Genomic DNA, 22577 nt, shown 5'->3' on the forward strand with positions numbered 1-22577 from the left:
TGCCTGGTTCCCTCGGTATTTTGGTCCATCAGGACCATTACAGAGAAAAACAGCCGCCCATGTAATAACGATGCTATGAAAGTACAAACCCCTAAATCAAGACGATGGTCTTTGACCCTTGGTGGGACCAAGCATCAAAGTGGGGAGTCATGTAGCAGGGAGGAGGGCCAAAACAAAAAACAAGTCTGTGTTCTGATAAAGTAGCAGGGGGAGGGGATGGCATGGCAGAGAGAGATAAAACTTAAAATTCTAAACATGAAGAAGATCACGTAGCACTGGGGGTAAATAGCCAGTAGAGTTACATGCAGCCACATATGGGTGAAACCTTGCCTTTTGCTTCTGTAACCTGCTTGCAAGGATTTATAAGGTGAGACCCTTTGTTCTCGGGGCTCAGCCTTTGGATGTGAATCCACTGAGCCACTGCCAGCACGCTAATAAATATTGCTTCCTGAAAAGCCTTGGGGTCCTGTGTCTCTGTTTGAGACTCCAATAACAAAGGAGCCTCAAGCCTGCAGGTCTGGCAGTGGGGTTCATGTCCTCAGGAAAACTGTTTCTGCCACTTAACTGTGAGGACCATAGCTGGACACCCTGCAGGCCTTTCTTTCTCTTTTGGTAACTAGGAGAGCTGCCTCTGCTGACCTAGGCCAACACCAAGCTCAGCACCCCGCAGGCACCAGGGCCTCATAGTGCTCAGCACATGTGATCCCAGCAATGTCCTGGGTCCGGAGATCCCCTGGCTCCTTGCAGGCCTGGCCATGCTGTGGACAAGCCGAGTGTCCAGGGACTCACAGCCTCTGCCCCACCTGCTGGAGGTCCTGCTGCACAGGGCGTGACCAAGTGTACCAAGTGCTGTGAGCAGTTCCTGGGACACTGCGGTCTCCACACACACAGAAGAGACGTGTGCACAGTGAAGTGAAAGACAAAACTGGCTCTCCACCCACCAGCACCTCACCAGCTCTCAGCCCAGGCTGCACTTGGGAGGCAGATACTTTTCAAATGGGGGATGAAAGGAGAATCACAAATGTCTCCATTATCAGAGAACGAGGGAGACAACAAACCCTGGAGGGAGGCCCGAAAGGGTAGGTGGGTCGGTTTCTAGTCACTGTGACAAAGTACCTGAGAAAACAACTTTAAAAAAGGAAAGATTAATCTTGGTTCAGTTTCAGAGGCTTTGGTAGTCCACAGTCAGCTGACTCCACTACTAGGAGCTTGCAGGGAAGACAGCATTGTGGTGGCAGGGGGACACAGCAGAGCAAAACTGCTCACCCCATGGTGGCCAGGAAGCAGAGCGCACACCCAGACAGAAAAGGGCTAGGACAAGTTACATGCTTCCCGGACATGCCACCAATGACCTACTTCCTCCTACTAGGTAGGCCCCACCTCCTCATGCACACCACCTTCCAACAATGCTACCAAATCATGAATCCAGTCAGTCATGCTGGTGCACATCTGTAATCCCAGCATTTGGGAGACTGAGGGAGGAGGATCCTGAGTTCCAACCAGCCTGGACTACATAGTGAGACCCTGCCTCAAACAAACAAAACACGCATCCATCAATGGATTAATCCACTGGGGAGACTACAGCCCCCATGAGCCAACCACCACTTCTCCATAGCACCACCAGCTAGGGACCAAGTCTTCCACATGAGACTTTTGGGGGATGTTTCATGTCCTAGCTGTAACAAAAGTTGAGGGAAAGAGCCAGGCCTGCTGGTTATGCACCTGTAAGTTATGTACTTGTAGGTTAAATACACTGGCAGGTGAGCTAGCCTCAGAATGTCCCATGCCTGGAACTCTCCCAGACAGCAATGACACATGCCAACCCACTGACTCATAAGGTAGGGTGGGATCTCAGTCTCCACATGGCGTTCGGCACTCACAGATAGACCCCTCAACGTCACGGGCACTAACCTCACAGCGGCCCCCGTGCAGCCCAGTGCTCAGGAGTGGGGCTGTGGCACCACATGGGGCACATGGCCTGTCCACCAGCGCCCTGGAGTTGTGAGGCAGAAGAGGTGGGCTGCTGACTGGTCACCCTGAGCTGAGATACGGGGTTCACTCAAATGGCAAGAACAGTCACAGGTGAAGCTTGTTTTGAACTCTGTCTTCTGGATTTTTCTTTGTCATATTCTAATATGAGGAAATGTCCAACTCTGCTTCCGTGCTGCTGTTCTACAATTCTGCACCTGCTAAAGGTGAAGATGAGGAACTATAAAGTCAAGAGCAGTCTCAGGTCAAAGGTTGTACTCCTTTTACTCTCGTCCTGATAGTTTTAGGATGCTGCATTTTTTCATTCTTTTGTGCCTAAGTTTTCATTGTGTAAATCATAAAATTACTTGAGGTTTCTAAAACCTTTTACATGGTACACTTCCTAAAAGAAAATAGTTTTCAGAAAAATGACTTCCAGATCACATCTGGGCTTAACATTCTGAGTATGTCTGACAAGAACCAGATCTGTCACTCATCCACCCACCCACCCATCCATCCATCCATCCACCCACCTGCCCACCACCCACCTGTCCATCCATCCACCCGCCCACCCTCCTACCCACCCACCCACCTACACATTCATTCCCCTACCTGCTCCTCCTTCCCAGTGCCTCCCCACCCATGCATCTACCTACCCAAAATATTCTGAATGCACAATCCCTGTAGCTAAGTACCCCACCTTCTACATCCACCACAGTGAGACATTTTGCTCATCAAGCTACAGAATCGCAGCCAAGCACCAATCAAAGCCCCAGTCGACCTGACAGAGGCCTGGCCTACAGACCCTCAGGCTCAGCCTAAATAGAAAAGCTTCATGTCAGTCATCAAAGCCACATTATAAAAATGAGATGTCTGGGCTGGGGTGCAGCTCGGCACTTGTGAGGCCCTGGGCTCCATCCAGCACCCACAAAACAGGAAAAGAAAAAATGAAACGTCTGAGGCTGCAAACCACCATGTAGTCAGGAAAAAGGACCCAACATCAGAAGCATTCCTGAGATGCTATGGAACTTCTGGGTGATGCACACTGTCCTCCCTGCTTGGGGAGAGGCAGGGAAAGTCAAGGCAGCTGGAGAGGCTCACGCCCAGGGTTCCTGTCATTGCCTCAACAGAACTGTCTGGAGCTCATGAGAATAGAGGTACAGGAGCACAGGAACAGAGCAGGAGGGGTGTCATCCCTGCCAAGCCCCTTTCTGCCTAATCATTCACCTGTCCTGTTCTGCATTTCAGTTCATTTTTTACCTCCTAAAAAGCTTAGCCAGGTGTGGTGGTACAATCCAGTTACTGGGTAGGCTGAGTCAAGATCATGAGTTCAGGGTCCAGCCTGGGCTACATTTCGAGGAGACCCTGTCTCAGGAAAAACAAAGAAACCAGAAACCTTAAATCCACACTCTCCTCCTGGTAACTAATTCCAAGGAAGCTGAAAACCTGTTTGGCTTAGAGACACTTAGATTTAAAAAGCACATTCCCCACAAAGTCTCTGATATATTGCCACCGGCCTTGGGGAGGGGAGGGTTGGATTTTCTGAGCTGGTGCCAAGCTGTAGGGAGAGCAAGACACTCGAGAGCCAGGTGTCAATGAGAGAGCTGGCCAGTGTGGAAGCCCTGGAAGAATGTGCTGGACCACACTAGAAGTCAATGGTTAAACATGAAGCTGAGCCGTGCCTGCCTGGTGGTACATGCCTTTGATCCCAGCACTCAGGAGGTAGAGGCAGGAAGATTGAGAGTACCAGGCCAGCTTAGGCTACAGGGAGAGACCGGTCTCAAAATAACAACAGCAAACTGAGGTTTGATGTCAGCTGTGTATATAAACAAAGCAACTGGCCCCATCTGAGCAACATTTTCTATTTTAACACAAGTGTTGAATTTGGTAACTGTATTTTCTTTTTCTCTTTTGTGGTGCTGGGGAGGGAGCTCAGGGCTTTGCACATACCAGGCAAGCACTCCACCACTGAACCATATCCCCAGCCTGGCAGCTACATTTTCATAGCCAAAACTCAGAATGTGTGATGGGCACACACCCGGCCAGAGAGCATTTAAACAGAAATGGGGTCTGAAGATGTACAGTGAGCAGACTCCACGCCCCCTGCCCGCCTTTGCCTAGTTCCCATGACCTACCCTTCTTCCTTCACTTTCACAAGATGTGAACCGTCCCACAGGTGGCTCAGAAGTGCAGGTTTATAGTCCCAGCTACTCAGGGGCTGAGGTGGAGAGATCACGTGAGCCCAGGAATTCAAGACCAACCTGGGCAACACAATGAAAGCCTCTCTCCAAAAAGAAAAAGAAACACACCAGTGCTTGAGGTAGTGCAGAACACTTCAGGTAAGGGATGAGGGGAACAGGAGGAGCCAGGCACAAAGAGACATCGCACGACTTGACTTCCACCAGATTCCACCGGATTCCGGGGCAGTGTGGGGGGCGAGGGGGGGAAGCTCACAGTGGTCACTTGGGTGGGGGCAGGGGCACAGGGAACTTTCTGGGCTGATGAATGTTCTGTATAGTTCTGATCATGGTGTCTACAGGGTTGTACAGTTTGTCAAACTGAAAAACAATTAAAACAAGTGCACTCTTTGGATGTAAATTATACCTCAATAAAACCAACTTAAAAACCAAAAATGTGAGTGGGCAACACTGGGGAAAGCTCACACTGTCACTTCACTCATAGGAGGTGGCAGAATTCTGTCACCTGCCTCAATCTTCCCTCTCTCGAGGTGAATCACAGCTCAGTCTGAGAACCTGAGAGTCACTGAGAGGACACCCGGAACACAAGGAAGACATGTTTAATCCTTCAAAAGAACAAGTCCATTTGTAATGATCACTTAGAGAGGAATCCATAAAAAAATACCAGGGCTGGAGGTGTGGCTCAAGTACTTGGGTGCCTGCCTAGCAAGCTTGAGGCCCTGAGTTCAAACCCCAGTACCACCAAAAAATTAACAAATAAATAAGACAAAAATAAAAAATAAACACCAGCAGATCAGCACGTAGTAACTGACGCACAGTAGCCTTGATAAGAAGGCCTGGAATGCGTGCTCCACCTGGCTCCCTCACATGGCTGCTCCTAAGATGTACTTAGCCACCTTTTGCTCAAGTCTCATCTGAGCCCAAAGCCAATGTAGAGGGGATCTAAGGTGATGGGCTTTTTATCAGTAAGAATTCTATTCCAGTTTTTAACAGAGACTTATAAAACAACTGTCCTTCTAAGACATGAAGTTGATTGGTTTTTTACTATAATTATGACAAACTAAGCATAACTGTATTTCAGAATTATTATTTTCTTGTGGTGGCAGGGATCAAACCCAGTGCCTCATGCATGCTACAAGTGTTCTCCTCCTGAGCTACAACCCTGCTCCAGAACTACTTGAGTAGAAAATAATTCACTGCTCCTCTTGAGACGTGATTGTGAAAGAACAGAGATATTACACTGGGAAAAACTCACTCAGATAATAAATGAATTAGCCAAATACATGCACACAGAATCTCACAATGCCACACAGACATGAGTACCGGGTAAGTAAGCACCACGGGCATAAAATGAAGGCAGTGACTTTATTCTGAACAAGGAAGAAGTACTAGCAACCCAGAGCGTGCCCCATCTGAGCGCCCTCCCCACCCCCGTGCCATCTGGGAGAAAGCATCTTCCATCTGTGGCATCTCCAACTGCACCCTCTCATCAGACACCGAAGGACTTGCACCCTGGGGAAAGCCTGCACTTCGTGACAGATGAATGTCCAGGGCTCCCACACCACCAATCGTGATTGAATTAGAGAAAATTAAGGTGACTTCTTCACATTGTCAGATATTTTCATGTGAAAATCAGTTTTATCTTTCCTTTCATTAAAATATTCTCATCAGATATTCCTGCCAAGGAGACAACCCAGCCTCAAGTGTACAAGATAAAAGCAGAGAGAAACGAGTGACTTTCTGATCAGCTATCCTGATAGAGACCGCACGAGGTGCCTATCATTGCGCTACACTGTCTGGGCCAGAAACCTCACATACTGTTCCCGGACGTCAAAATGGTCAGCCGGCCGGTTGTACGCCGTCCACACTGGTTCTCCCACAAACAACCGCATGGCCTTCACATAGCTCTAGAAAACAGAAAGAGACCAACACTGCATTAAAGCGTCACTTCTACTTATCCACGTGGTAATAACAAGACAACCCTCCCAGCTGCACACTCCTGCCTCAGTCCTTGGCTGCACTGACCCTCAGTGAAGGTGGGGCGGTTGACACTGAAGTGTTGTGCCTGGTAGCAGGAGCATCTGCAGGTGACACTGAATCTGTACCCACTATGGAAACAGTTCACATTCCACCCTCCTGTCTGCCTCCTGAGAACAAGCACAGGGGCCCCCACTGCTGCCTGACAGGAGAGGACAGTCACATCACCCATCAAAACCAGAAATGCAAGAGAATGGGGGAGGGGTGAATTCAACTATGACACTGAATATCATAGCACAACAATAATTGAAAAAAGAAAGAGAGAAGAAAAACTTGAGCTCAGCTCAGCACACATTAAAAAAAAAAACCAAAAAACAGAAATGCTTTTCATCCAACTTTTAGGAATTTGTCCTGAAGATAAAGTCACATAAGTGCAAAATGACACATGTGTTAACACTGCTTGCTGTGAAACAATTTATATACCCATCTTTACAGGACATCTCAATGGAACAAATAAATGGTTAAATCCCACGTGGAATATGATGCAGCTGTAAGTGAGCTGTGAATAAACACACCGGTGTAAATTCATCACCAATGCACATCGAGTGGGAAATGTGAGGTGCACAGCCCTGTGTGTAAAAGGAAGATAAACAGAATAGTGACTCAAGCCAGGCACGGTGGCACATATCCAAAAGAGGGCTGGCCTAGCAAGTGTGAGACTCTGGGTTCAACCCCCAAAATCCCAAAAAGGAGTGATTCACATTTGCTTGAATATGCATAAAACCACTCTAATTTTTTAAGTACTGAAAACTGAAAGGCTGAGGAGTGGGGGTGAGGTGGAGATTTTTCACTGTCCCTCTTTTCGTAATTCTGAATTTTATGCCATGTCACTTGTTCGTTATTCAGGAATTGTGTTAACCTAAGTCACCACTTGATAACTCAACGACTATCTGTGCTGATGGCCAGTCCTATTGTCACTACGCTTCCAGCATGACAGAGCGCCCACCGTCCAGGTCCCTCACGACCACGACCCCCTCTGACAGGGTGTGGACTAGAAACCCTCAGGAGGGGCAAAACGTTGCTCCTGCAGACCCCTCCGCCCCCATCTGGCAAGGGGTGTGTGAGTGAGTGCGTGCCACCATCCACCAAGAACAATGAAGAGGTTCAAGTCTTTCTGTGCAGGACCTGGGCCTCAGGCTCCGCTGGCTTATTCCCTGGAGCAAAGCTGTGCTGTCCATGCATGCAGGTAATGGACCTCACGGAAGCACAATGACGACGTGGACCGGCCAGCATCAAGCATCATACCTCACCTTTTCATCCAGCGTGAAGCGGTGATAGATGCCGGCAGGGAGCGTGATCAGGTCTCCTTTCTCCATGGAAATCCGGATCCACTTGTCCTCCTTGTCCCTGACATCAAAGTACCCACTGCCCTCCAAAATGTAGCGGATCTCCTCGTCCAGGTGCAAGTGCTCCTCGTAGAACATCTTGATCTGTCGAGGAGGGAAGCAGTGTGAGTTGGCTGAACAGCAACCATGCAGGTCAGCAGAGATGCCCCTCCTCTAAAGGGCCACAAATGGAAATTCTCTCCATAAAAACCGACATAAAATGCTACACTTGCTAGGGATGATGGAGTGGAGTTGGAATGTTTTATGAAACCCATGACAAACTGGCAGCAACAGAAGTAACCCTGACCCAGCACCACCAGCCGGGCAGCAATTCCAATATTTACGCACAGTCACAAGGTAGGCACCTGTCACCCCATCTGCAGACAAAGGAATATTGTACAGAGGTAGTCACGAGCTCACGTCACATAGCAAGACTGCCACACTGACAGCCTGGCTCCGTGCTCACCCTACTTCTACCCCTAGATCAATGCCCACAGTAGCCACCCTGAACCGGAAGGTGAGAAGCACTGTGCCCCGATGGACAACTGTCACCCTCTCCATGAAACCTGCCACTTGTTCAAACCTACCATGTCTTTCCAAACGTCTTTCCCCCTGGCGTTTCATAATAAAAATCTCCAGATATGCTGAGGTGGAAGCCTGTTTTGCTCCTACCTGTAACCAAGGTGGCACCACTGAAGCTTTACTTACATGGTTAGCATCTCCCCATGCCCCTCTGAAAGTTCTAAAGCTTCCTTCTACATATAAGCCATACACATTTCTGGGAAACCCACATGTGTTTGGAAAACAGCACTTGTGCTAAAGACCAAGCACACAAGCACCTCTCTGAGACAGCATGTTGAACCATCAGACCTCAGCTTTTGAATGTTGGGGTGACCCTGGGGACACAGCGAGGGCCTCAACAATGTCCAGCACAACCTCACGTGGACATCCTCGCCCGCCAGCAGCTCTACTACAGGTGTCCACTTCTAGCAACATGCAAATAAACACATGCAAGTTTACCCAACACCGAATTCTTTGTGATTGGAAAACACCGGAAACAACTGAAATGATCAAGCTGGAAATATCTATGAAATTCCACAGAACAGTTTCTACGATAGAAATGAAAAAAGCAAAGCCCAAAGAACATCAGTGATGCTGCCCGTTCTGTGACAGTGAAGAGAACAAAAAACACACGTGTAAATGTACACAAGCATATAAATGTTTACACTTAACCACACAAAAGGAAAAGAAACTAAGTGAACTGACTTCTGGACACATTTGTCACTCTGTCCTCTGCACACAGGGCAAAGCTCTTCCCACAGGCCTGTTGCTGGCAGTGCAAGGGTGCACCATGCCGAAACTGTATGTATCACAGGATTAGGAAAATGAGTAAAAATTCGGATGTGGTAGGAGCCGGGGCTCTCACTCTAGAGAAAAAAATAACACAAACACAGAATGAGGGCAGGCAGAGAAAACCCTGTGGAGTTTGACTGAAGTTTGAGTTATCTGTTTGAAATGATGATTTGAAGTATGTGTACCTAAATACAAGCACACACACTTTACTCATCTGTTCACTAAAAGGACCTGAGCAGGCACTAAAATCACACAGTACACCTTCTTTTAAACAGTGGTCATGCTCTTAAGTTCTTCTGTTCTTAGTTTGTTTCACTATTTCTGGTCCACCTGCTTATGTTTTCTAAGAAGCTTGGGAAGGAGCTCACTGCATCCTAACAAGAAGAATGAAAAAAAATGAACAAACTGAAAAACCAGCAACTCTTCTTAAATCTGAAAGAGAAATGAAGTAATGAAGTCACAGAACAAACCACTGCCTCTAAAACCGACAACACAAGAATTTCACTGATTCTCAGGAAGCAGTGTGGAGGAAGGGAGTCCTGAGTTGTGGGGTCCACCCCCAGCACTGCAGGAAAAGAGAAAAGAAGAGGAACAGGAGGCAACAACAAATCTGCCAGCCCCTTGACCTTAGCCTTTCCAGCTTCCAGACTACGGGAGATAATGTTATTTAAGCCGCCCAGTTGGGTGGTATCTCGTTAATGGGCCTGGGAGGGACTAAGAGAAAGGGAAATATGCAACCTCAGTCCCCACAGCCATCCGTCCCACTTAAGGACCAAGGGGAAGAGACCTAGATGCTCCTGTAAAGCTCACAGCCCATGGGTGCAAGCTCAGCAAAAACTAGACCACCCTAGCTAACGCAAGAAGACAGGAAAAGAAAATAAATGAACTTGGTTTTGTTCATAAGTGACATGATTATCTATGTAGAAAATTTCCAAGAACTGACAAAAAAATAAAAAATAAAAAGTAAACTCCTGGGATTAGTAAATAATCTTGGCAAGAGTATAGCACACAAGGTTAGCATATTAAAGTCAATCACTTTCCTATGCCAGTAATGAACAGGTCAAATTTTAAATCACTAACATAAAACATTAGCACTTTCCCCCTAAAAAGTAATAGTTAAGGGAACTAGCTGTGATAGGCACATCTGTAATCTTACCACTCAGGAGGCTAAGGCAGGAGGACTGTGAGATCTTGGCCAGCCTGGGCTATACACTGAGACCCTATCTCAAAACAAACAAACGAAAGTTAACTATAAGCCTAGCAAAATATGTCCAAGATTTATGTGAGGAAAACTCCAAAACTCGGATGAAAAAAAATCAAAGATCTGAGTCAGTGGAGAGAGATGCCACATTCGTACACAGGAAGACTTGGTACTGTCAGGATGTCAGTTCTTCCCAACTTGATCTATAGATTCAGCACAATCCCAATCAGAATCCCAGCAAGTTATTTTATAGATATGGACAAACTGAGTCTAAAGTACATATGAAGAGGCCAAAGAATAGCCAACATACTGTTGAAGGGAAAGAACAAAGTTGGACCTGACTTAGGACTTTCCATAGTACCTCACTGCTGAAGACTGTGCGGTACAGTAGGAAAGCAGACAAAAGATCAGTGGAGCATAACAGAGAGACCAGGTACAGAAGTGCGAAAATAGAATTAGCTTATCTCTGACAAAGGAGCAAAGGCAGCAAGAGGGGGAAAAGACAGACATTTCAGCAAATGATGCTGGAATAATCGTAAACATGAATGTTAATGGAACAGAATGAGAGCACTAGAAGTTACAAAGCTATGGGTAATCACAGAAGCTGCTTTCTTATTATAAAAGACTTCAGAAGATGATTTCCTATTTAAACAAAAAGAAAAGCAGTGTGGGAGTTTTAAGGTGAAATGTAAGAGAATAGCAGCAGAGGGACTGGGAAGCCCCTTCCTGGGCCTCACAGTCCACAGGGTGAAATGTACCTGAAGGAGGTTGGCAAGTCAAGGACAGGACTTGTTTTTGTCCTGACACAGAAATCGCTTGCAAGAATAAAGCCAAACAGACAAAGTCAGTCACTCACAGGACTGTAGTCCTAGGGTGGCTACCACACTCAATTATTGAATAATAATAAATTCACTCGGTTCTCATGGCTTTTATCCCCTCCAGTCTTAATTACTAATCTAAGTAATTCTCAGCTCACACACTACACGTCACAGATTGATACATACAGGTTACGGAATGGTGAAGAAAGGAGATAAAGAAGCTGCAGGCTGGGTGCTGGTGGCTCACGCCTGTAATCCCAGCTACTCAGGAGGCAGAGATCAGGAGGCTCTCAGTTCAAAGCTAGCCCAGGCAAACAGTTCACAAGACCCTCTCCTGAAAAAACCCTTCACAAAAAAGGGCTGGTGGAGTGGCTCAAGGTATAGGCCCTGAGTTCAAACCCCAGTACCGCAAAAAAAAAGTCTCTGTAAAGAACCAGATAAGAAGTTTGATGAGGAATCAAAGCAGAGCTGTTCAGACACAGAGCATTAAATACAGTTTTGAGTGTCAGTTTGAAGTGGTCTGTGTCTCACAGACAGGAGAACCTGTTCTTGACCTGGAGCCCATAGAGGCAGAGATCCTTTGCCATGGCAATATTCCTGGGCAAGGTTTGTGACAAGTGACCAGGTGATGGATCACTGTGCCTGCCACATCTCAATTTTTTATAGAAAAAGGTGAACCACAGAGACAGTAAAAAGATCAGTAGTTAACAGGGGTTGGGAGCAGAGAGGGATGAACAAGCAGAGAACAGTCTTTTATGCATGGGGGTTACATCTGGTGTGACTGATAAGCTCATGTGACTGGTGTGTCTGATATGACGAGGTAGTTTCACAGGAGTAATTCTTCATTGGCACAGATAAATGATCAGTTTGTACTTCGTGGTGTGCTGGCAGATGGTGGCTATTTACTTGTATAGATAGGATGTAGTCTCATCCTTGGTTGGCACTTGTACTCAAAGTAGAATAACTCAGGACGAAACTGTTCCTTTTGAAAATGGAGGAACTTGGGGCTAGCCAGAGCCTGACAGCTACTGTTCTATACAACACAAAGTGATGCGAGGCAGTCTGAGCTCCTCACTTCCAAAATGAGTTCTAGGAAGAGCAAATCCCTCAGGGGAGGAAAAAAAAAAAAGACAGGGACAGGGATTTAAGAGAACTAGATTAATATTCTAAGAGATCAAATGCAAAAAGTAGGCAACAGGCAGGAATGCATGAGTACTATAAGCAGAAAGACCCTGAAAATTAAAAGGAAATACTAGAAATCAAAAGCACTGTAACAGAGCTGGAGACCACCATGATGCAGAAGGGCCAAATAACTGGAAACTAATTCACATATCTAAAAAAACAAACAAAAGACCAAGACCAAAAAAGCTCTTGTGAGTCAAGGATGAAATCAGAAAAGAAATCTGACCTCAGAGGAAATAAAATTAGTACGTATCAAAATACGTGGAGGAGGGGGGAGGAGGCCGAAATGATGTATACACATGTAAGTAAATGTAAAAACGATAAATAAAATTAAAAATATATATATATATGTGGAGGAAGCCGTCATTAGGAGAACTTACAGCATTGAGCCATGTACTCTGGAAAAGGACTCAAACCAGTGACCTCACTTCCACCTCAAGAAATTAGAAAAAGAAGAGCAAATTAAACACAAAGACACAGAAGAAGGCAAAGATCAGAGCATAAATCAATAAAATAAAAACTAGGACAGGGAGAAAATCCATGAGAACCAAACATTCTTCAAGAAGATCAATGAAATCGACAAGTCTCAGGCCCAATCCAACACAGGAGACACAAGTCACTAAAGCCAAGAACTGGAGCGGGTAGCGCCACATGCCTCCTGGTGTTAAAAGGACAGTGGAGAACACTCAGAATGACTTTATGCCAGCAGACTGGATGGGTGACAGCCCGATGAAATGGACAAATGCCCTGAAAACACAAAGCCCCACAGCTCCTCTAAGAACACAGCCTCTGAACAGCCCTGGCTCTGGGAGAGAGTGGACTCAGGGCTGAGAGCATCCCACAGAGAAACCCCAAGCCCAGATGGCATCTCTGGTTAACGAACATAAGGAAAAATAACACCACCCTACTGATGTCCTTGCAAAAAATGCTGAAAGGGAGGGACTACTTCCCAGGTCACACCACCTCAAAAACCAAATGAAGACATTAAAAGTAAAAAGAAGCTGGGGGCTCACATCTATAATCCCAGCTACTCAGGAGGCAGAGATCAGAAGGACTGTGGTTCAAAGCCAGCCCCAGGCAAACAGTTCGTGAGACCCTATCTCGGGAAAAAAAACATCACAAAAAAAAGGCTGGCCTCGTGGCTCAAGCAGTAAAACCACATGCCAAGCAAACATGAGGCCAAGTTTAAACCCCAGCATCATCCAAAAAAAAAAAAAAGTGTCGTGTTGGTTAGGAGTAAAACATTTTCCCTTGCGATCAGGAGCTCCGCACCTTTTCTTCATAATTTGGAAGTTTGTCTTTGCATATAGTGATGATGTCCATCCACGAGTAGTTTCTCTCTCTCCGGATCTTTTCTAGTGCTGGATCATTCTTGTACTTGTCAGCATCCAGCTAAGTGAGTTTAAACAACAAAAAGGAGCTCATGTTAGCACAGGAGAGATAGAAACACTCTCCCTACACCATCCTACACCCAGAGCACCACCCTTCACCACTGCTAATCCAGCCTTCCTCCCCCTTCCTCTACCTTCCAAAGGTTTTCCACTCTCCAAAATGCCAGCCAGAAATAAGAGCTCTATCTGAGCCCTGCCTCCCCTAGCCCAGTGGTCCTTCTGGGGATCCTTCTTCATATCTCCAGAAGTGCTCGCCCCTCATCCCTGCTAAGAACACAGCTTCCTCAGCACATCTGGCTTCTCTGTCACCTCCCACTTGGCAAGTCTCACTGATGCTCTAGGCTTCCCCTTGGCCAGTGTGTTTCCCTGGGCCAAAACACTAGCAAGAGCCCTCCCAGCACACAAACCAAGCTCAAGTTCACCAGGCAGCTATCACCTGGCCCCACTTGACTTCTCTACTTCTATCTGCCTCCATCCTCTTATTCTTAAAGAAATCTACATTTTAAGCCAAGCATGTTGGCATATGCCTAAAATCCTAGCTATTCAGGAGTCTAAGGTAGGAGGATTGTATATTTGAAGCCAGTCTGGGCTACACAGTGAGACCCCCATCTCAAAGGAAAAAAGATACCTCCCCCACATCTGCACTCCCTCACTCACCTCCGGGTCTTATGCCCCAAATGCCTGTTCAGTGTGGAAAGTGGATCATAAGAAGCCTGTGAGGACATTAGCACAGCTGTACCCAATGTCCTGTAGGCTGAGTTTGGTACACCCCTGGCCACAGAATAAGGTGAGAATAAGATGCAGAACAGCTGCTTTTCCTAACATGTTTACATTCAGAGAGGTAGATCAAAGGTTTCTCTTGTTACAATGCCATGCTCCTCCCCAGAACTGCTGCTCCACCCTGATTACCCTGCAAAAGGCTCACTGAGGGTGGACGCAGGTGGAATGCTGATGCTGCTGATGGCTGGTGTGTGTCTCCCAGCTTCCTGCACCGAGGATTCTACAGTGCAAGTCAGAGGTTTTTGGCTGGGAGGTTTTTGGCTTTTGGCTTTTGCCTTTTTGGATGTGGGAGGCTTTTGGAAGGGAGATTGCTGAAGGAGGAAAATGAATTGCTGAAGGGAAAGTGCTGGAAGGAATTGCTAAAGAGGGGTTGATAGAAAGTCTGCACCGAGAACTTTATACATAGGCTTTAGAAAAGCTAAGCTAAAGAAAAGCTAAAGAGAACATGGGACAGTGCGAGTCTGGGGACAAAGACTTGAAGAGAGATTATGCTAAAGAACAGCTAAGAGCACTGACACAATGAGTAATGACACTACTGCTTGACACAGGAACATAGTGTTAATACCACCTTACCACACTGTTGGAACAGATTTTTATTTTGCAAGCATTCATACTTATTTCAGAAAAATTTTAAATGAAGAAAAAGTTTGCTAAATTACAAGACTTTAGTTTGATTTCCAAGAATGTATTTTCCAAAAAATACATTCCTCCCAAAATATAGAGGATTAAAAACAAAATTTTGACTTAAGCTAACAGTGGCATTGTTTCATTTTATTTGCATGCACACAGACACACATGCCCATACGTGCAAGTTTTTGATATATTTAATAGCAATGTTTGCAATTCATTACTAATAATCATGGAGTTATCTGTTTCCCTAGTTATGATATTTAAAAGACAACCAAGCCGGGTGCTGGTAGCTCACTCCTATAATCCTAGCTACTCAGAAGGCAAAGACCAGGAGGGTCATGGTCCGAAGCCAGTCCAGGCAAATAGTTCTTGAGACCCTATCTCAAAATACCCATCACAAAAAAAGGCTGGTGGGGAAGCTCAAGTTGTAGAGTGCCTGCCTAGCAAGTGTGAGACTCTGAGTTCAAATCCCAGTACTGCCAAAAAAAAAAGACAACCAAATGTTTCCCCTTAGTGTTTTCATGCTTTCCTATAAAGGTGTAGTGTTCTTTCTGCAGCCTTTATCAAGGTGTGTCTGAATAGCACATAGGTACTGTGTTCTCATTTTTTGCCCTCAGTCCTAACTTCTTTCCCCTCTGTCACCATGTCTCTCTGTCACTTAACAGACATTCATGTTAAAGCAGGGTAAATGAGATCCTGAGGATCACAGTGCTGCGGCAGACTCTGGCCGGTGTATGTGGTGCTCAGCAGCGGTTTCTGTTCGTAACATTTTGTTGGATAGTGAAATATATGTTTCTGTTCTTCACTTGTTTGATGATTCAAATTTCTTATGTTTAATTAAAATATTGCATAATATTGGTGGGCTCATTAAAATAATCAAACAGTTAAAAAAAAAAGAACAGCTAAGAGAAAACATGGGACAGAGCGAGTCTAAGGAAAGAGGTTTTAAAGAATAGTGAAGCAAGGTTTTAAAGAACTGTACAGGAGTAAGGCTTAAAAGAACAAAGATAGAGAAAAGAAGCAGAGTAAAGAGAAGAGATTAATAAACACCTGATCCCACTTTCTGTCTGTCTGTCTATCCTGTGTCCTTTCTGCATCTCCAGTAGCTGACCAGTTAGCCCCAGTTAGGTTCAGTAATAACAGGAGTAAGAGAAAAAGCTCGCTCCAGTTCAGCATTTTCATTTGTCACAATCCTATCTATTTTTTAAGGTCCAAATTCAATGTCAATTCTTCCTGAAACCCCCACTCTCATGTTTCAGGTACAATTCATCTAAACACCTACTTACAACAACTGGCAATGAATTCAGCAAGGTTTGACTTTTGTTTTGCAATAAAATGCACATTTTACCACCTTCACTGAACACAAAGCATCATAATATATTATATTCATAATATTTCATGATACATACATCAGTAGGTTACCTTTACAAAAACGACTACAAAAATGAGCAGCCCCACTGCAGTCAATAGTTGGTTGAATCCATAACACAGAGCCCACAGATACAGGTCAACTCATGAATCTTGAATCCTGAATAAAAGCCAGCTAGGTCTTTAACTAATCTTGTCTTTTGACACCACTGATCTGGAATAGTTATTCAGAAAGCACATGCAGATGTGCGGGTCACTAAAAGTATGGCATACACGGGGTAAGAAAATTCACTTTAGCCTAATTAACTCACAATAACATCACAACAGCTGGTTTAGGCTACCCAAAGACTTGCCCAGTCCCAAGTTCTGTGTCACCACAGTGAACTGCTACACAGTCAGGATACTCTCCCCCATGGCCACTCTGAAGCAAGGAAGCTATGGTTAAGGAGAGGTATAATTTACAGCTTTATACTGTAGACTTCCACTCTCAATTACATTTTTGTGTTAAAGTTTTAAAGTAACTTGGTCATTTTCCAAGAGTCAATATTCCATTTTTTTAAATTTGAACTTCTTGATTAGACTAATCCATTTGTAGTTCTGCAGCATTTCAGCACATCACTGAAACCTTCACAGAGCTGAATGTCACCCTGGTTCTGGGCATACTTCCCAAGACTGTTTTCCTCATAAATCAAGGACCACCAAGCTGCTGCTGTGCCAGCTGGGTTCCCTGGGGCTCTTAGTGAGTGATGTCATTATCACCTCCACTGAAGCCAGTGATGGGGTGACCCAGTACACACCCTGACGCACAGCCACAGTCATGCCAGCTGCAGTGATACCACCTGGGCCATCAGCCCTGGCTGCTGGGGCTCAGCCACAGGAAAGCCAACTGCAGATGACAGGGCCATTGCTGGCGGCTGAGCTGCTGGCCGGGGCCCAGCTCAACTGAGGGGCCCGGCTGGCTGGAGGAGCCATGCGGGAAGCTCAGTTTAGGAGTCCAGGGGACAACCTACATGAAAGGCAGTTCCACGTCTAGAAATGCTAAACTCTGCAAAGAGCCCAGTGGTGCAAACTAGGGGAGAAGACAGAAGCCAAAGGATGGAATTTTAATTATAGCCACTTGGCTCATCGCTCAGGGCAGAACTAGAAGCAGGAGGGTGGGTTCCTCCCATGGAGGAACTGGGAAGATGCCTTTTAAAAGGAGTCTTATTTTATTCTTTGCATACAGTTAGAAGTAATCCCCCTCTTGCTCTTTAAACTGCCAGATGCACAATGAAACTCCTGGAGTGCAGTAACTTCACCCTTCTAGTTTGAACTGACGATAAATTAAACTATTAAAAATCAAAATTTCTTTTCCTGTTATATAGAAATATAACTATAAAGTACCTGACTGCTTTGAAAACAGTACCCTCCAATAGGTCAGCATCCAAACCTTTGCTCAGAAAAAAGTCCTGTGGGAAAACTAACACACACCAAGAAGAGCACTGGAATGCCAGAGCCAAGCTCCTCCACTCAACAAGGCAGTCCCAGGGAGGCTGCAGCTTCTTCCATTCCCTGCAGAAACAGGGCAAACCTGAGCAAATCCTGCAGCCTCACCTGCTCAGTTGACTACAAAGCACTAATTCTGGAGGCCAGTGACCAAGAAGCATGTTGTTAGTCTCTCACTAGCTCTGCTGTAGACAATGCCTGATGTAGGAGACATGACGCCTGCCTAAGTCACTTTTCAGTCACCTGAAGGCCGCTTTTGTTGAAACCAACACTTGGACCTGAGCAGATGTCCAATGGGTAACTTTTTGACGTCAGGAACACAAGAAAGTCCACTCTCAGGCCATGCTAACCCTACCACCTTCCTGAACATGCATCCCATGAAGAACTAAGATTAACTAGAAATGCGCAGACCACTGATTCCTTCACCTCCACTCACCTTGCATGCTGGCTTTTTGTTTGTTTCTTGAGACAGGGTCTTACTACTTAGCCCAGGCTGGCCTCAAACTCAGGATCCTCCTGTCTCAGCCTTCCAAGTACTGAGATTACAGGCGTGCGCCAGCTCATCAGGCTTCCACCCTGCTTTTATTATTGTTATTAACATACATTAATAAAAGAGGGTCTCATTATGCTGTTTCCATGCATGCATACCATGTACTTTGAACAAGTTTACCCTCTAGCACATCCCTTAGCATCCCTCCCACCCTTCCCCCTTTTCAAAGAGTGTTTAGTAGATTTCATCATGCTATGTTCCCATATATGTAAGATACTTCAATTCTCTTCAACTCCAGGATCAGCTCCTTTCCCCTTCTCCTCCCAGTAATCTCCCCAGACAGTCCCTTTTACACTCAGGTTCTGTTATCATCATCAGGTCTACATTCTACAACATTCTACATATGAGCAAAAACATGCTCATGTTTGAACTCAGGGCTTACACCCTGAGCCACTCCACCAAGCCCTTTTTTGTGAAGGGTTGTTCAAGATAGAGTCTCGCAAACTATTTGCCCAGGCTGGCTTCAAACTGCAATCCTCCTGATCTCTGCCTCCCGAGTAGCTAGGATTACATGTGTGAGCCACTGGTGCCCAGCAGTATTTGGCTTTTTGATCTTGGCTTATTTCATTCAGCATGTTAATCTCCAGTTCCAACCATTTCCCTGCAAATGACACAATTTCATTTTTCTGTATGGCTGAATAATACTACATGGTGTATATATGCCTTATTTTCTGTATCTAGTTATCAGGTGTTGGGTACCTAGGCTGATTCCACCGTTTGGCTATTGTGAACATTGATGCAAAAAACTTAAGTATGCAGGTATCCCTCTCGCATGTTGGTTTACACTCCAGAAACATGCCCACGGGTGGAATGGCAAGGTCATAAAGTAGATCTATTTTTACTTTGAACCTCCATACTGATTTTGTTAGTGACTGCTCACCCTGCTTCTTTATTCCATAAATGTTCCTAAACCCTATCCTGGGGCTGGATTTCAGACAGGTCTCCCCACCCCTCCACACTTGGCCACCTTGAGAACTAACTCTTGTCTTTTGCAAAACTCATGTTTCAATGACCGGCAAACTGTACAGCAGGCAAAACTGACCTGAGCCCACACCAGTAAGATGGACTACATACACTGGTTTTAAAGAATGCCTCACTTTTGGAAAAACACACTGAAGAATTCAGGTGTACAATGGGAGGAGATGTGCTAAGTAGCTGTAAGCTGAAGAGAGGGACAAGGGGAGAAAGGGAGAACACTGACCTTTGGAATCTTGGTGCAGTGTATTCAGAATTCACGGTTTTTCTTGCATCCTTTCTATAATCTTAAAACTGTGTTGGTCTAAAAATTTCTTTACTTTTCAGTTTTAAAAAAAAAAAAGGACCATATTAATGCCTAAAGTCGCTGATCTGTAACAGTGCTTAGGGACAGCTCCAGACTAGGCGTGTAATATTTCATTTCGACCACAGGAATGCAGATTGGCTAACAGCAAAAACCCTCCAAGCTCTGGCCCAGGCACCTCCCCTGTGGCCCCTGCAGTGCACATGGACTCTCCTGGGCTCTCTGGTAACTCGCAAACGAACACTGAGCCAGCAGGACGGGCGCCGGAGGAAAACCAAGTTCTTGCGCGGCGCAACAGGTGCACAGCCTCGCATGGCCGGGAGGGGTGCGAAGCCCAGACCCCGGCCACAGGGACGGCGACACTTCACAGTGCTTAAAGATCACGCGAAGCCTGAGGCAGGAGGGCTGAGAGTTCAAGGCCAGCCTGGATTACACAGGGAGACACTGCCTCAAAAAAAAAAAACAACGCAGGAGGGAGGACTCCAGTCCCCAGAGTCAGAACAGAGACCTCGGGGCCTTCAAACGGAGGACAACACACGAGGACAGCGAGCCCCAAGACGGCGACCCTGAGCACAGGCTCCCCTTCCAGGCTCCGACGCCAACACACTGAGCATGCGCAATATGACACAGGCGTCATGCGGCTGGCCCAGACGGCTAGCCCCAGTACTGAGCATGCGCGATGCCTTGGGTCAGACGGCCCATCCGACCACCCAACCTCGTGCTGAGCATGCGTGGCGCGTCCCGGGAAAAAGGAGGAAGTCAGGAAGCCGGTCCAACTAGCCTGCCCCATATTGAGCATGCGCAGTGCGTCTCAGTCGTTAGGCGGCCGTCCGACCACCCAGCCCCGTGCTGAGCATGCGCAGTGCACCTCGCCGGCCTCGTTCCGGGCCGCGCTTCCCGTGGCCTACCTTCCAGTAGAGCACACCGAGCCGGCGCAGCTGCTCCAAGCTCACCGGGCGGTCGGGCTCGGCGTGGTGGGGCCTCCACGGGTCGTCCGCGGACTCGTCCATGTACCAGGCCTGCACCATGGCGGCGGCAGGGCTTCTGTGGGCTGCGCCTGGGAACGGCGGCCACGGACGGGGCAGAGGACGGGGGCGGGGCGGGGCGGGGCGGAAGTGGTGGCCCCGGGCCAGGGCGGGCCGCGGGCCGGACTCTCGCACCCTCAGGACCGACGTAGGAAGTACGAGATGAGACAGCGCGTGTTTCCCCGCCGCGAAAGCAAGTGCGCCCGTGTGGGCCCGGGGGCGCGCCGGGCTGCACCTCTCCCCTGTTCATCCCACCTCCCTCTCCCCAGGTGCCTCGTCTTCCCTTTCGCTCTGGTGACTGCACTTGCTGCTTCACCAGCTCCTACCCATCCTTTGAGGTGACCCGCCTCAGAGATGATTCCCAATTTTCTGCCTCATGCACGAATTGTTTCTTTTATTTTTTATCTCTGTTTTTGGTTTATCATACAACAACATGAGGGGATTCCATAGCGATAATTCCACGCATGTGAACAGTGTCCTTGAACAAGTTCACCCCCTTCCATTATATTCCCGGTACCCTTTCTTCCCCCATCTTTCAACAGTGTTTGCTGGTTTCCGTTATGCTGTCTTCATATGCATATACGCAGCTACCTCGAACCTCTTCACCGCTCAGTATCCCTTTCCCCCTCCCCTTCAGCTGTTCCCTCCCCCAGACCCCCACACAGTCATGTCCCATTATTCTCATCATCATTTTAGGTCTAAGTTCCAGAAATGAGCGACAATATGTGATAGTTGGCCTTTTGAGGCTTACCTTGCTCATGATGGTTTCCAGTTCCATTCATTTTCTTGCAAATGACATAATTTCATTTTTCTTATGGCTAATATTCCATGGCATACACATATAGATATCATATTTCTTTGTCCATTCATCTGTTGTTGGGCATCTCAGCTGTTTCCGCAGTTTAGCTATTGTGAAAAGAGCTGCAATAATTTTTTTTTGAGACAAAGTCTCATTGTGTTTCTTAGGTTTGCCTTGAACTCAATCCTCCTGCCTCAGACTCCCAAGTGATGGTATCACAGGCATGCACCCAGCTCAAGAGTTGTTTTTAATGTCTGTGTCTCACTTCCTATTCTCTCCTAACTCACTCCATGGAGACTGCAGTACAAGGTAACCAAGATTTCTCTACTAGCCAGGAATTACACCTATAATCCCAGCACTCAGGAGGCTAACACAGGATGATTGAGAATTCATAGCCAGCCTGGGCTACATGGTGAGACTCTGTCTGGGAAGAACAAAAAGCTTCCATATTGCCAGGTCCACTCTTACACTTCTGTTTTAATGATCACTACTCATCAGAGTTGATCATTTCCTTCATGAAACATTTTCTCATTTTTCCTCAACCTTGTCACTTCCTGGCCCTGTGACCTTGAGGAAGTTATTTAAAGCTCTCAGTGACTCATATGAATTAGTAGTAATGTGGTCGTCTTGCACGGTCCCTTATCAGAAGATTCCCAAATTCTTTATGTACCACCTGGGCAGAACCTGTGGGTGCAGCATGGGAGGTAATAGAAATTTATCAGAGGTGAGGGACAAAAAGCAATGGTGGCCAGAGCTAGTGGCTCCCACCTGTAATCCTAGCTACTAAAGGAGGCAGAGATCAGGAGGATCACAGTTTGAAGCCAGCCTGGGCAAATAGTTCTCGAGACCCTATCTCAAAAAACCCTTCACAAAACAGGGCTGGTGGAGTGGCTCAAGTGGTAGAGCACCTGCCTAACACATGTGAGGTCCTGAATTTAAACCCAGTACTGCCAAAAAATAAAACCTGCCCTAACCCTGCAGTTCTTGATCATCAGTAATAGATAAGTAGGGAAGGGTTTGGGTGGTCCCTGCACTCGGGTGGTGTTTACAGCTGTCCCTGGGCTGGACCTCAACAGTATTTGCGATTGAAAAGCGAGAGAGCTGCTGGTGGCTCATGCCTGTAATCCAAGCTACTAGGGAGATCTGAGTATCTGGAGGATACTGGTTTGAAACCAGCCCTGGGCAAAT

General features: G+C 46.5%; 1 protein-coding gene and 1 pseudogene across 1 annotated transcript; both read right to left on the bottom strand.

Annotated features, from left to right (window-relative positions):
* Positions 1-5514: 5514 nt before the first annotated feature.
* Positions 5515-20664, bottom strand: Adi1 (acireductone dioxygenase 1). The gene is made up of 4 exons (XM_074049089.1): positions 20474-20664; positions 13355-13474; positions 7454-7633; positions 5515-6073 (listed from the first exon to the last, which is right to left on the bottom strand). Exons 1-4 carry the CDS (start codon positions 20591-20593, stop codon positions 5954-5956), a joined length of 540 nt encoding a protein of 179 aa, XP_073905190.1. The 5' UTR covers positions 20594-20664; the 3' UTR covers positions 5515-5953.
* Positions 13399-18179, bottom strand: LOC141414976 (coiled-coil-helix-coiled-coil-helix domain-containing protein 2 pseudogene; annotated as a pseudogene).
* Positions 20665-22577: the final 1913 nt, after the last annotated feature.

Source organism: Castor canadensis, chromosome 12 (genome assembly GCF_047511655.1).
Source record: "Castor canadensis chromosome 12, mCasCan1.hap1v2, whole genome shotgun sequence".
NCBI lineage: Eukaryota > Metazoa > Chordata > Mammalia > Rodentia > Castoridae > Castor > Castor canadensis.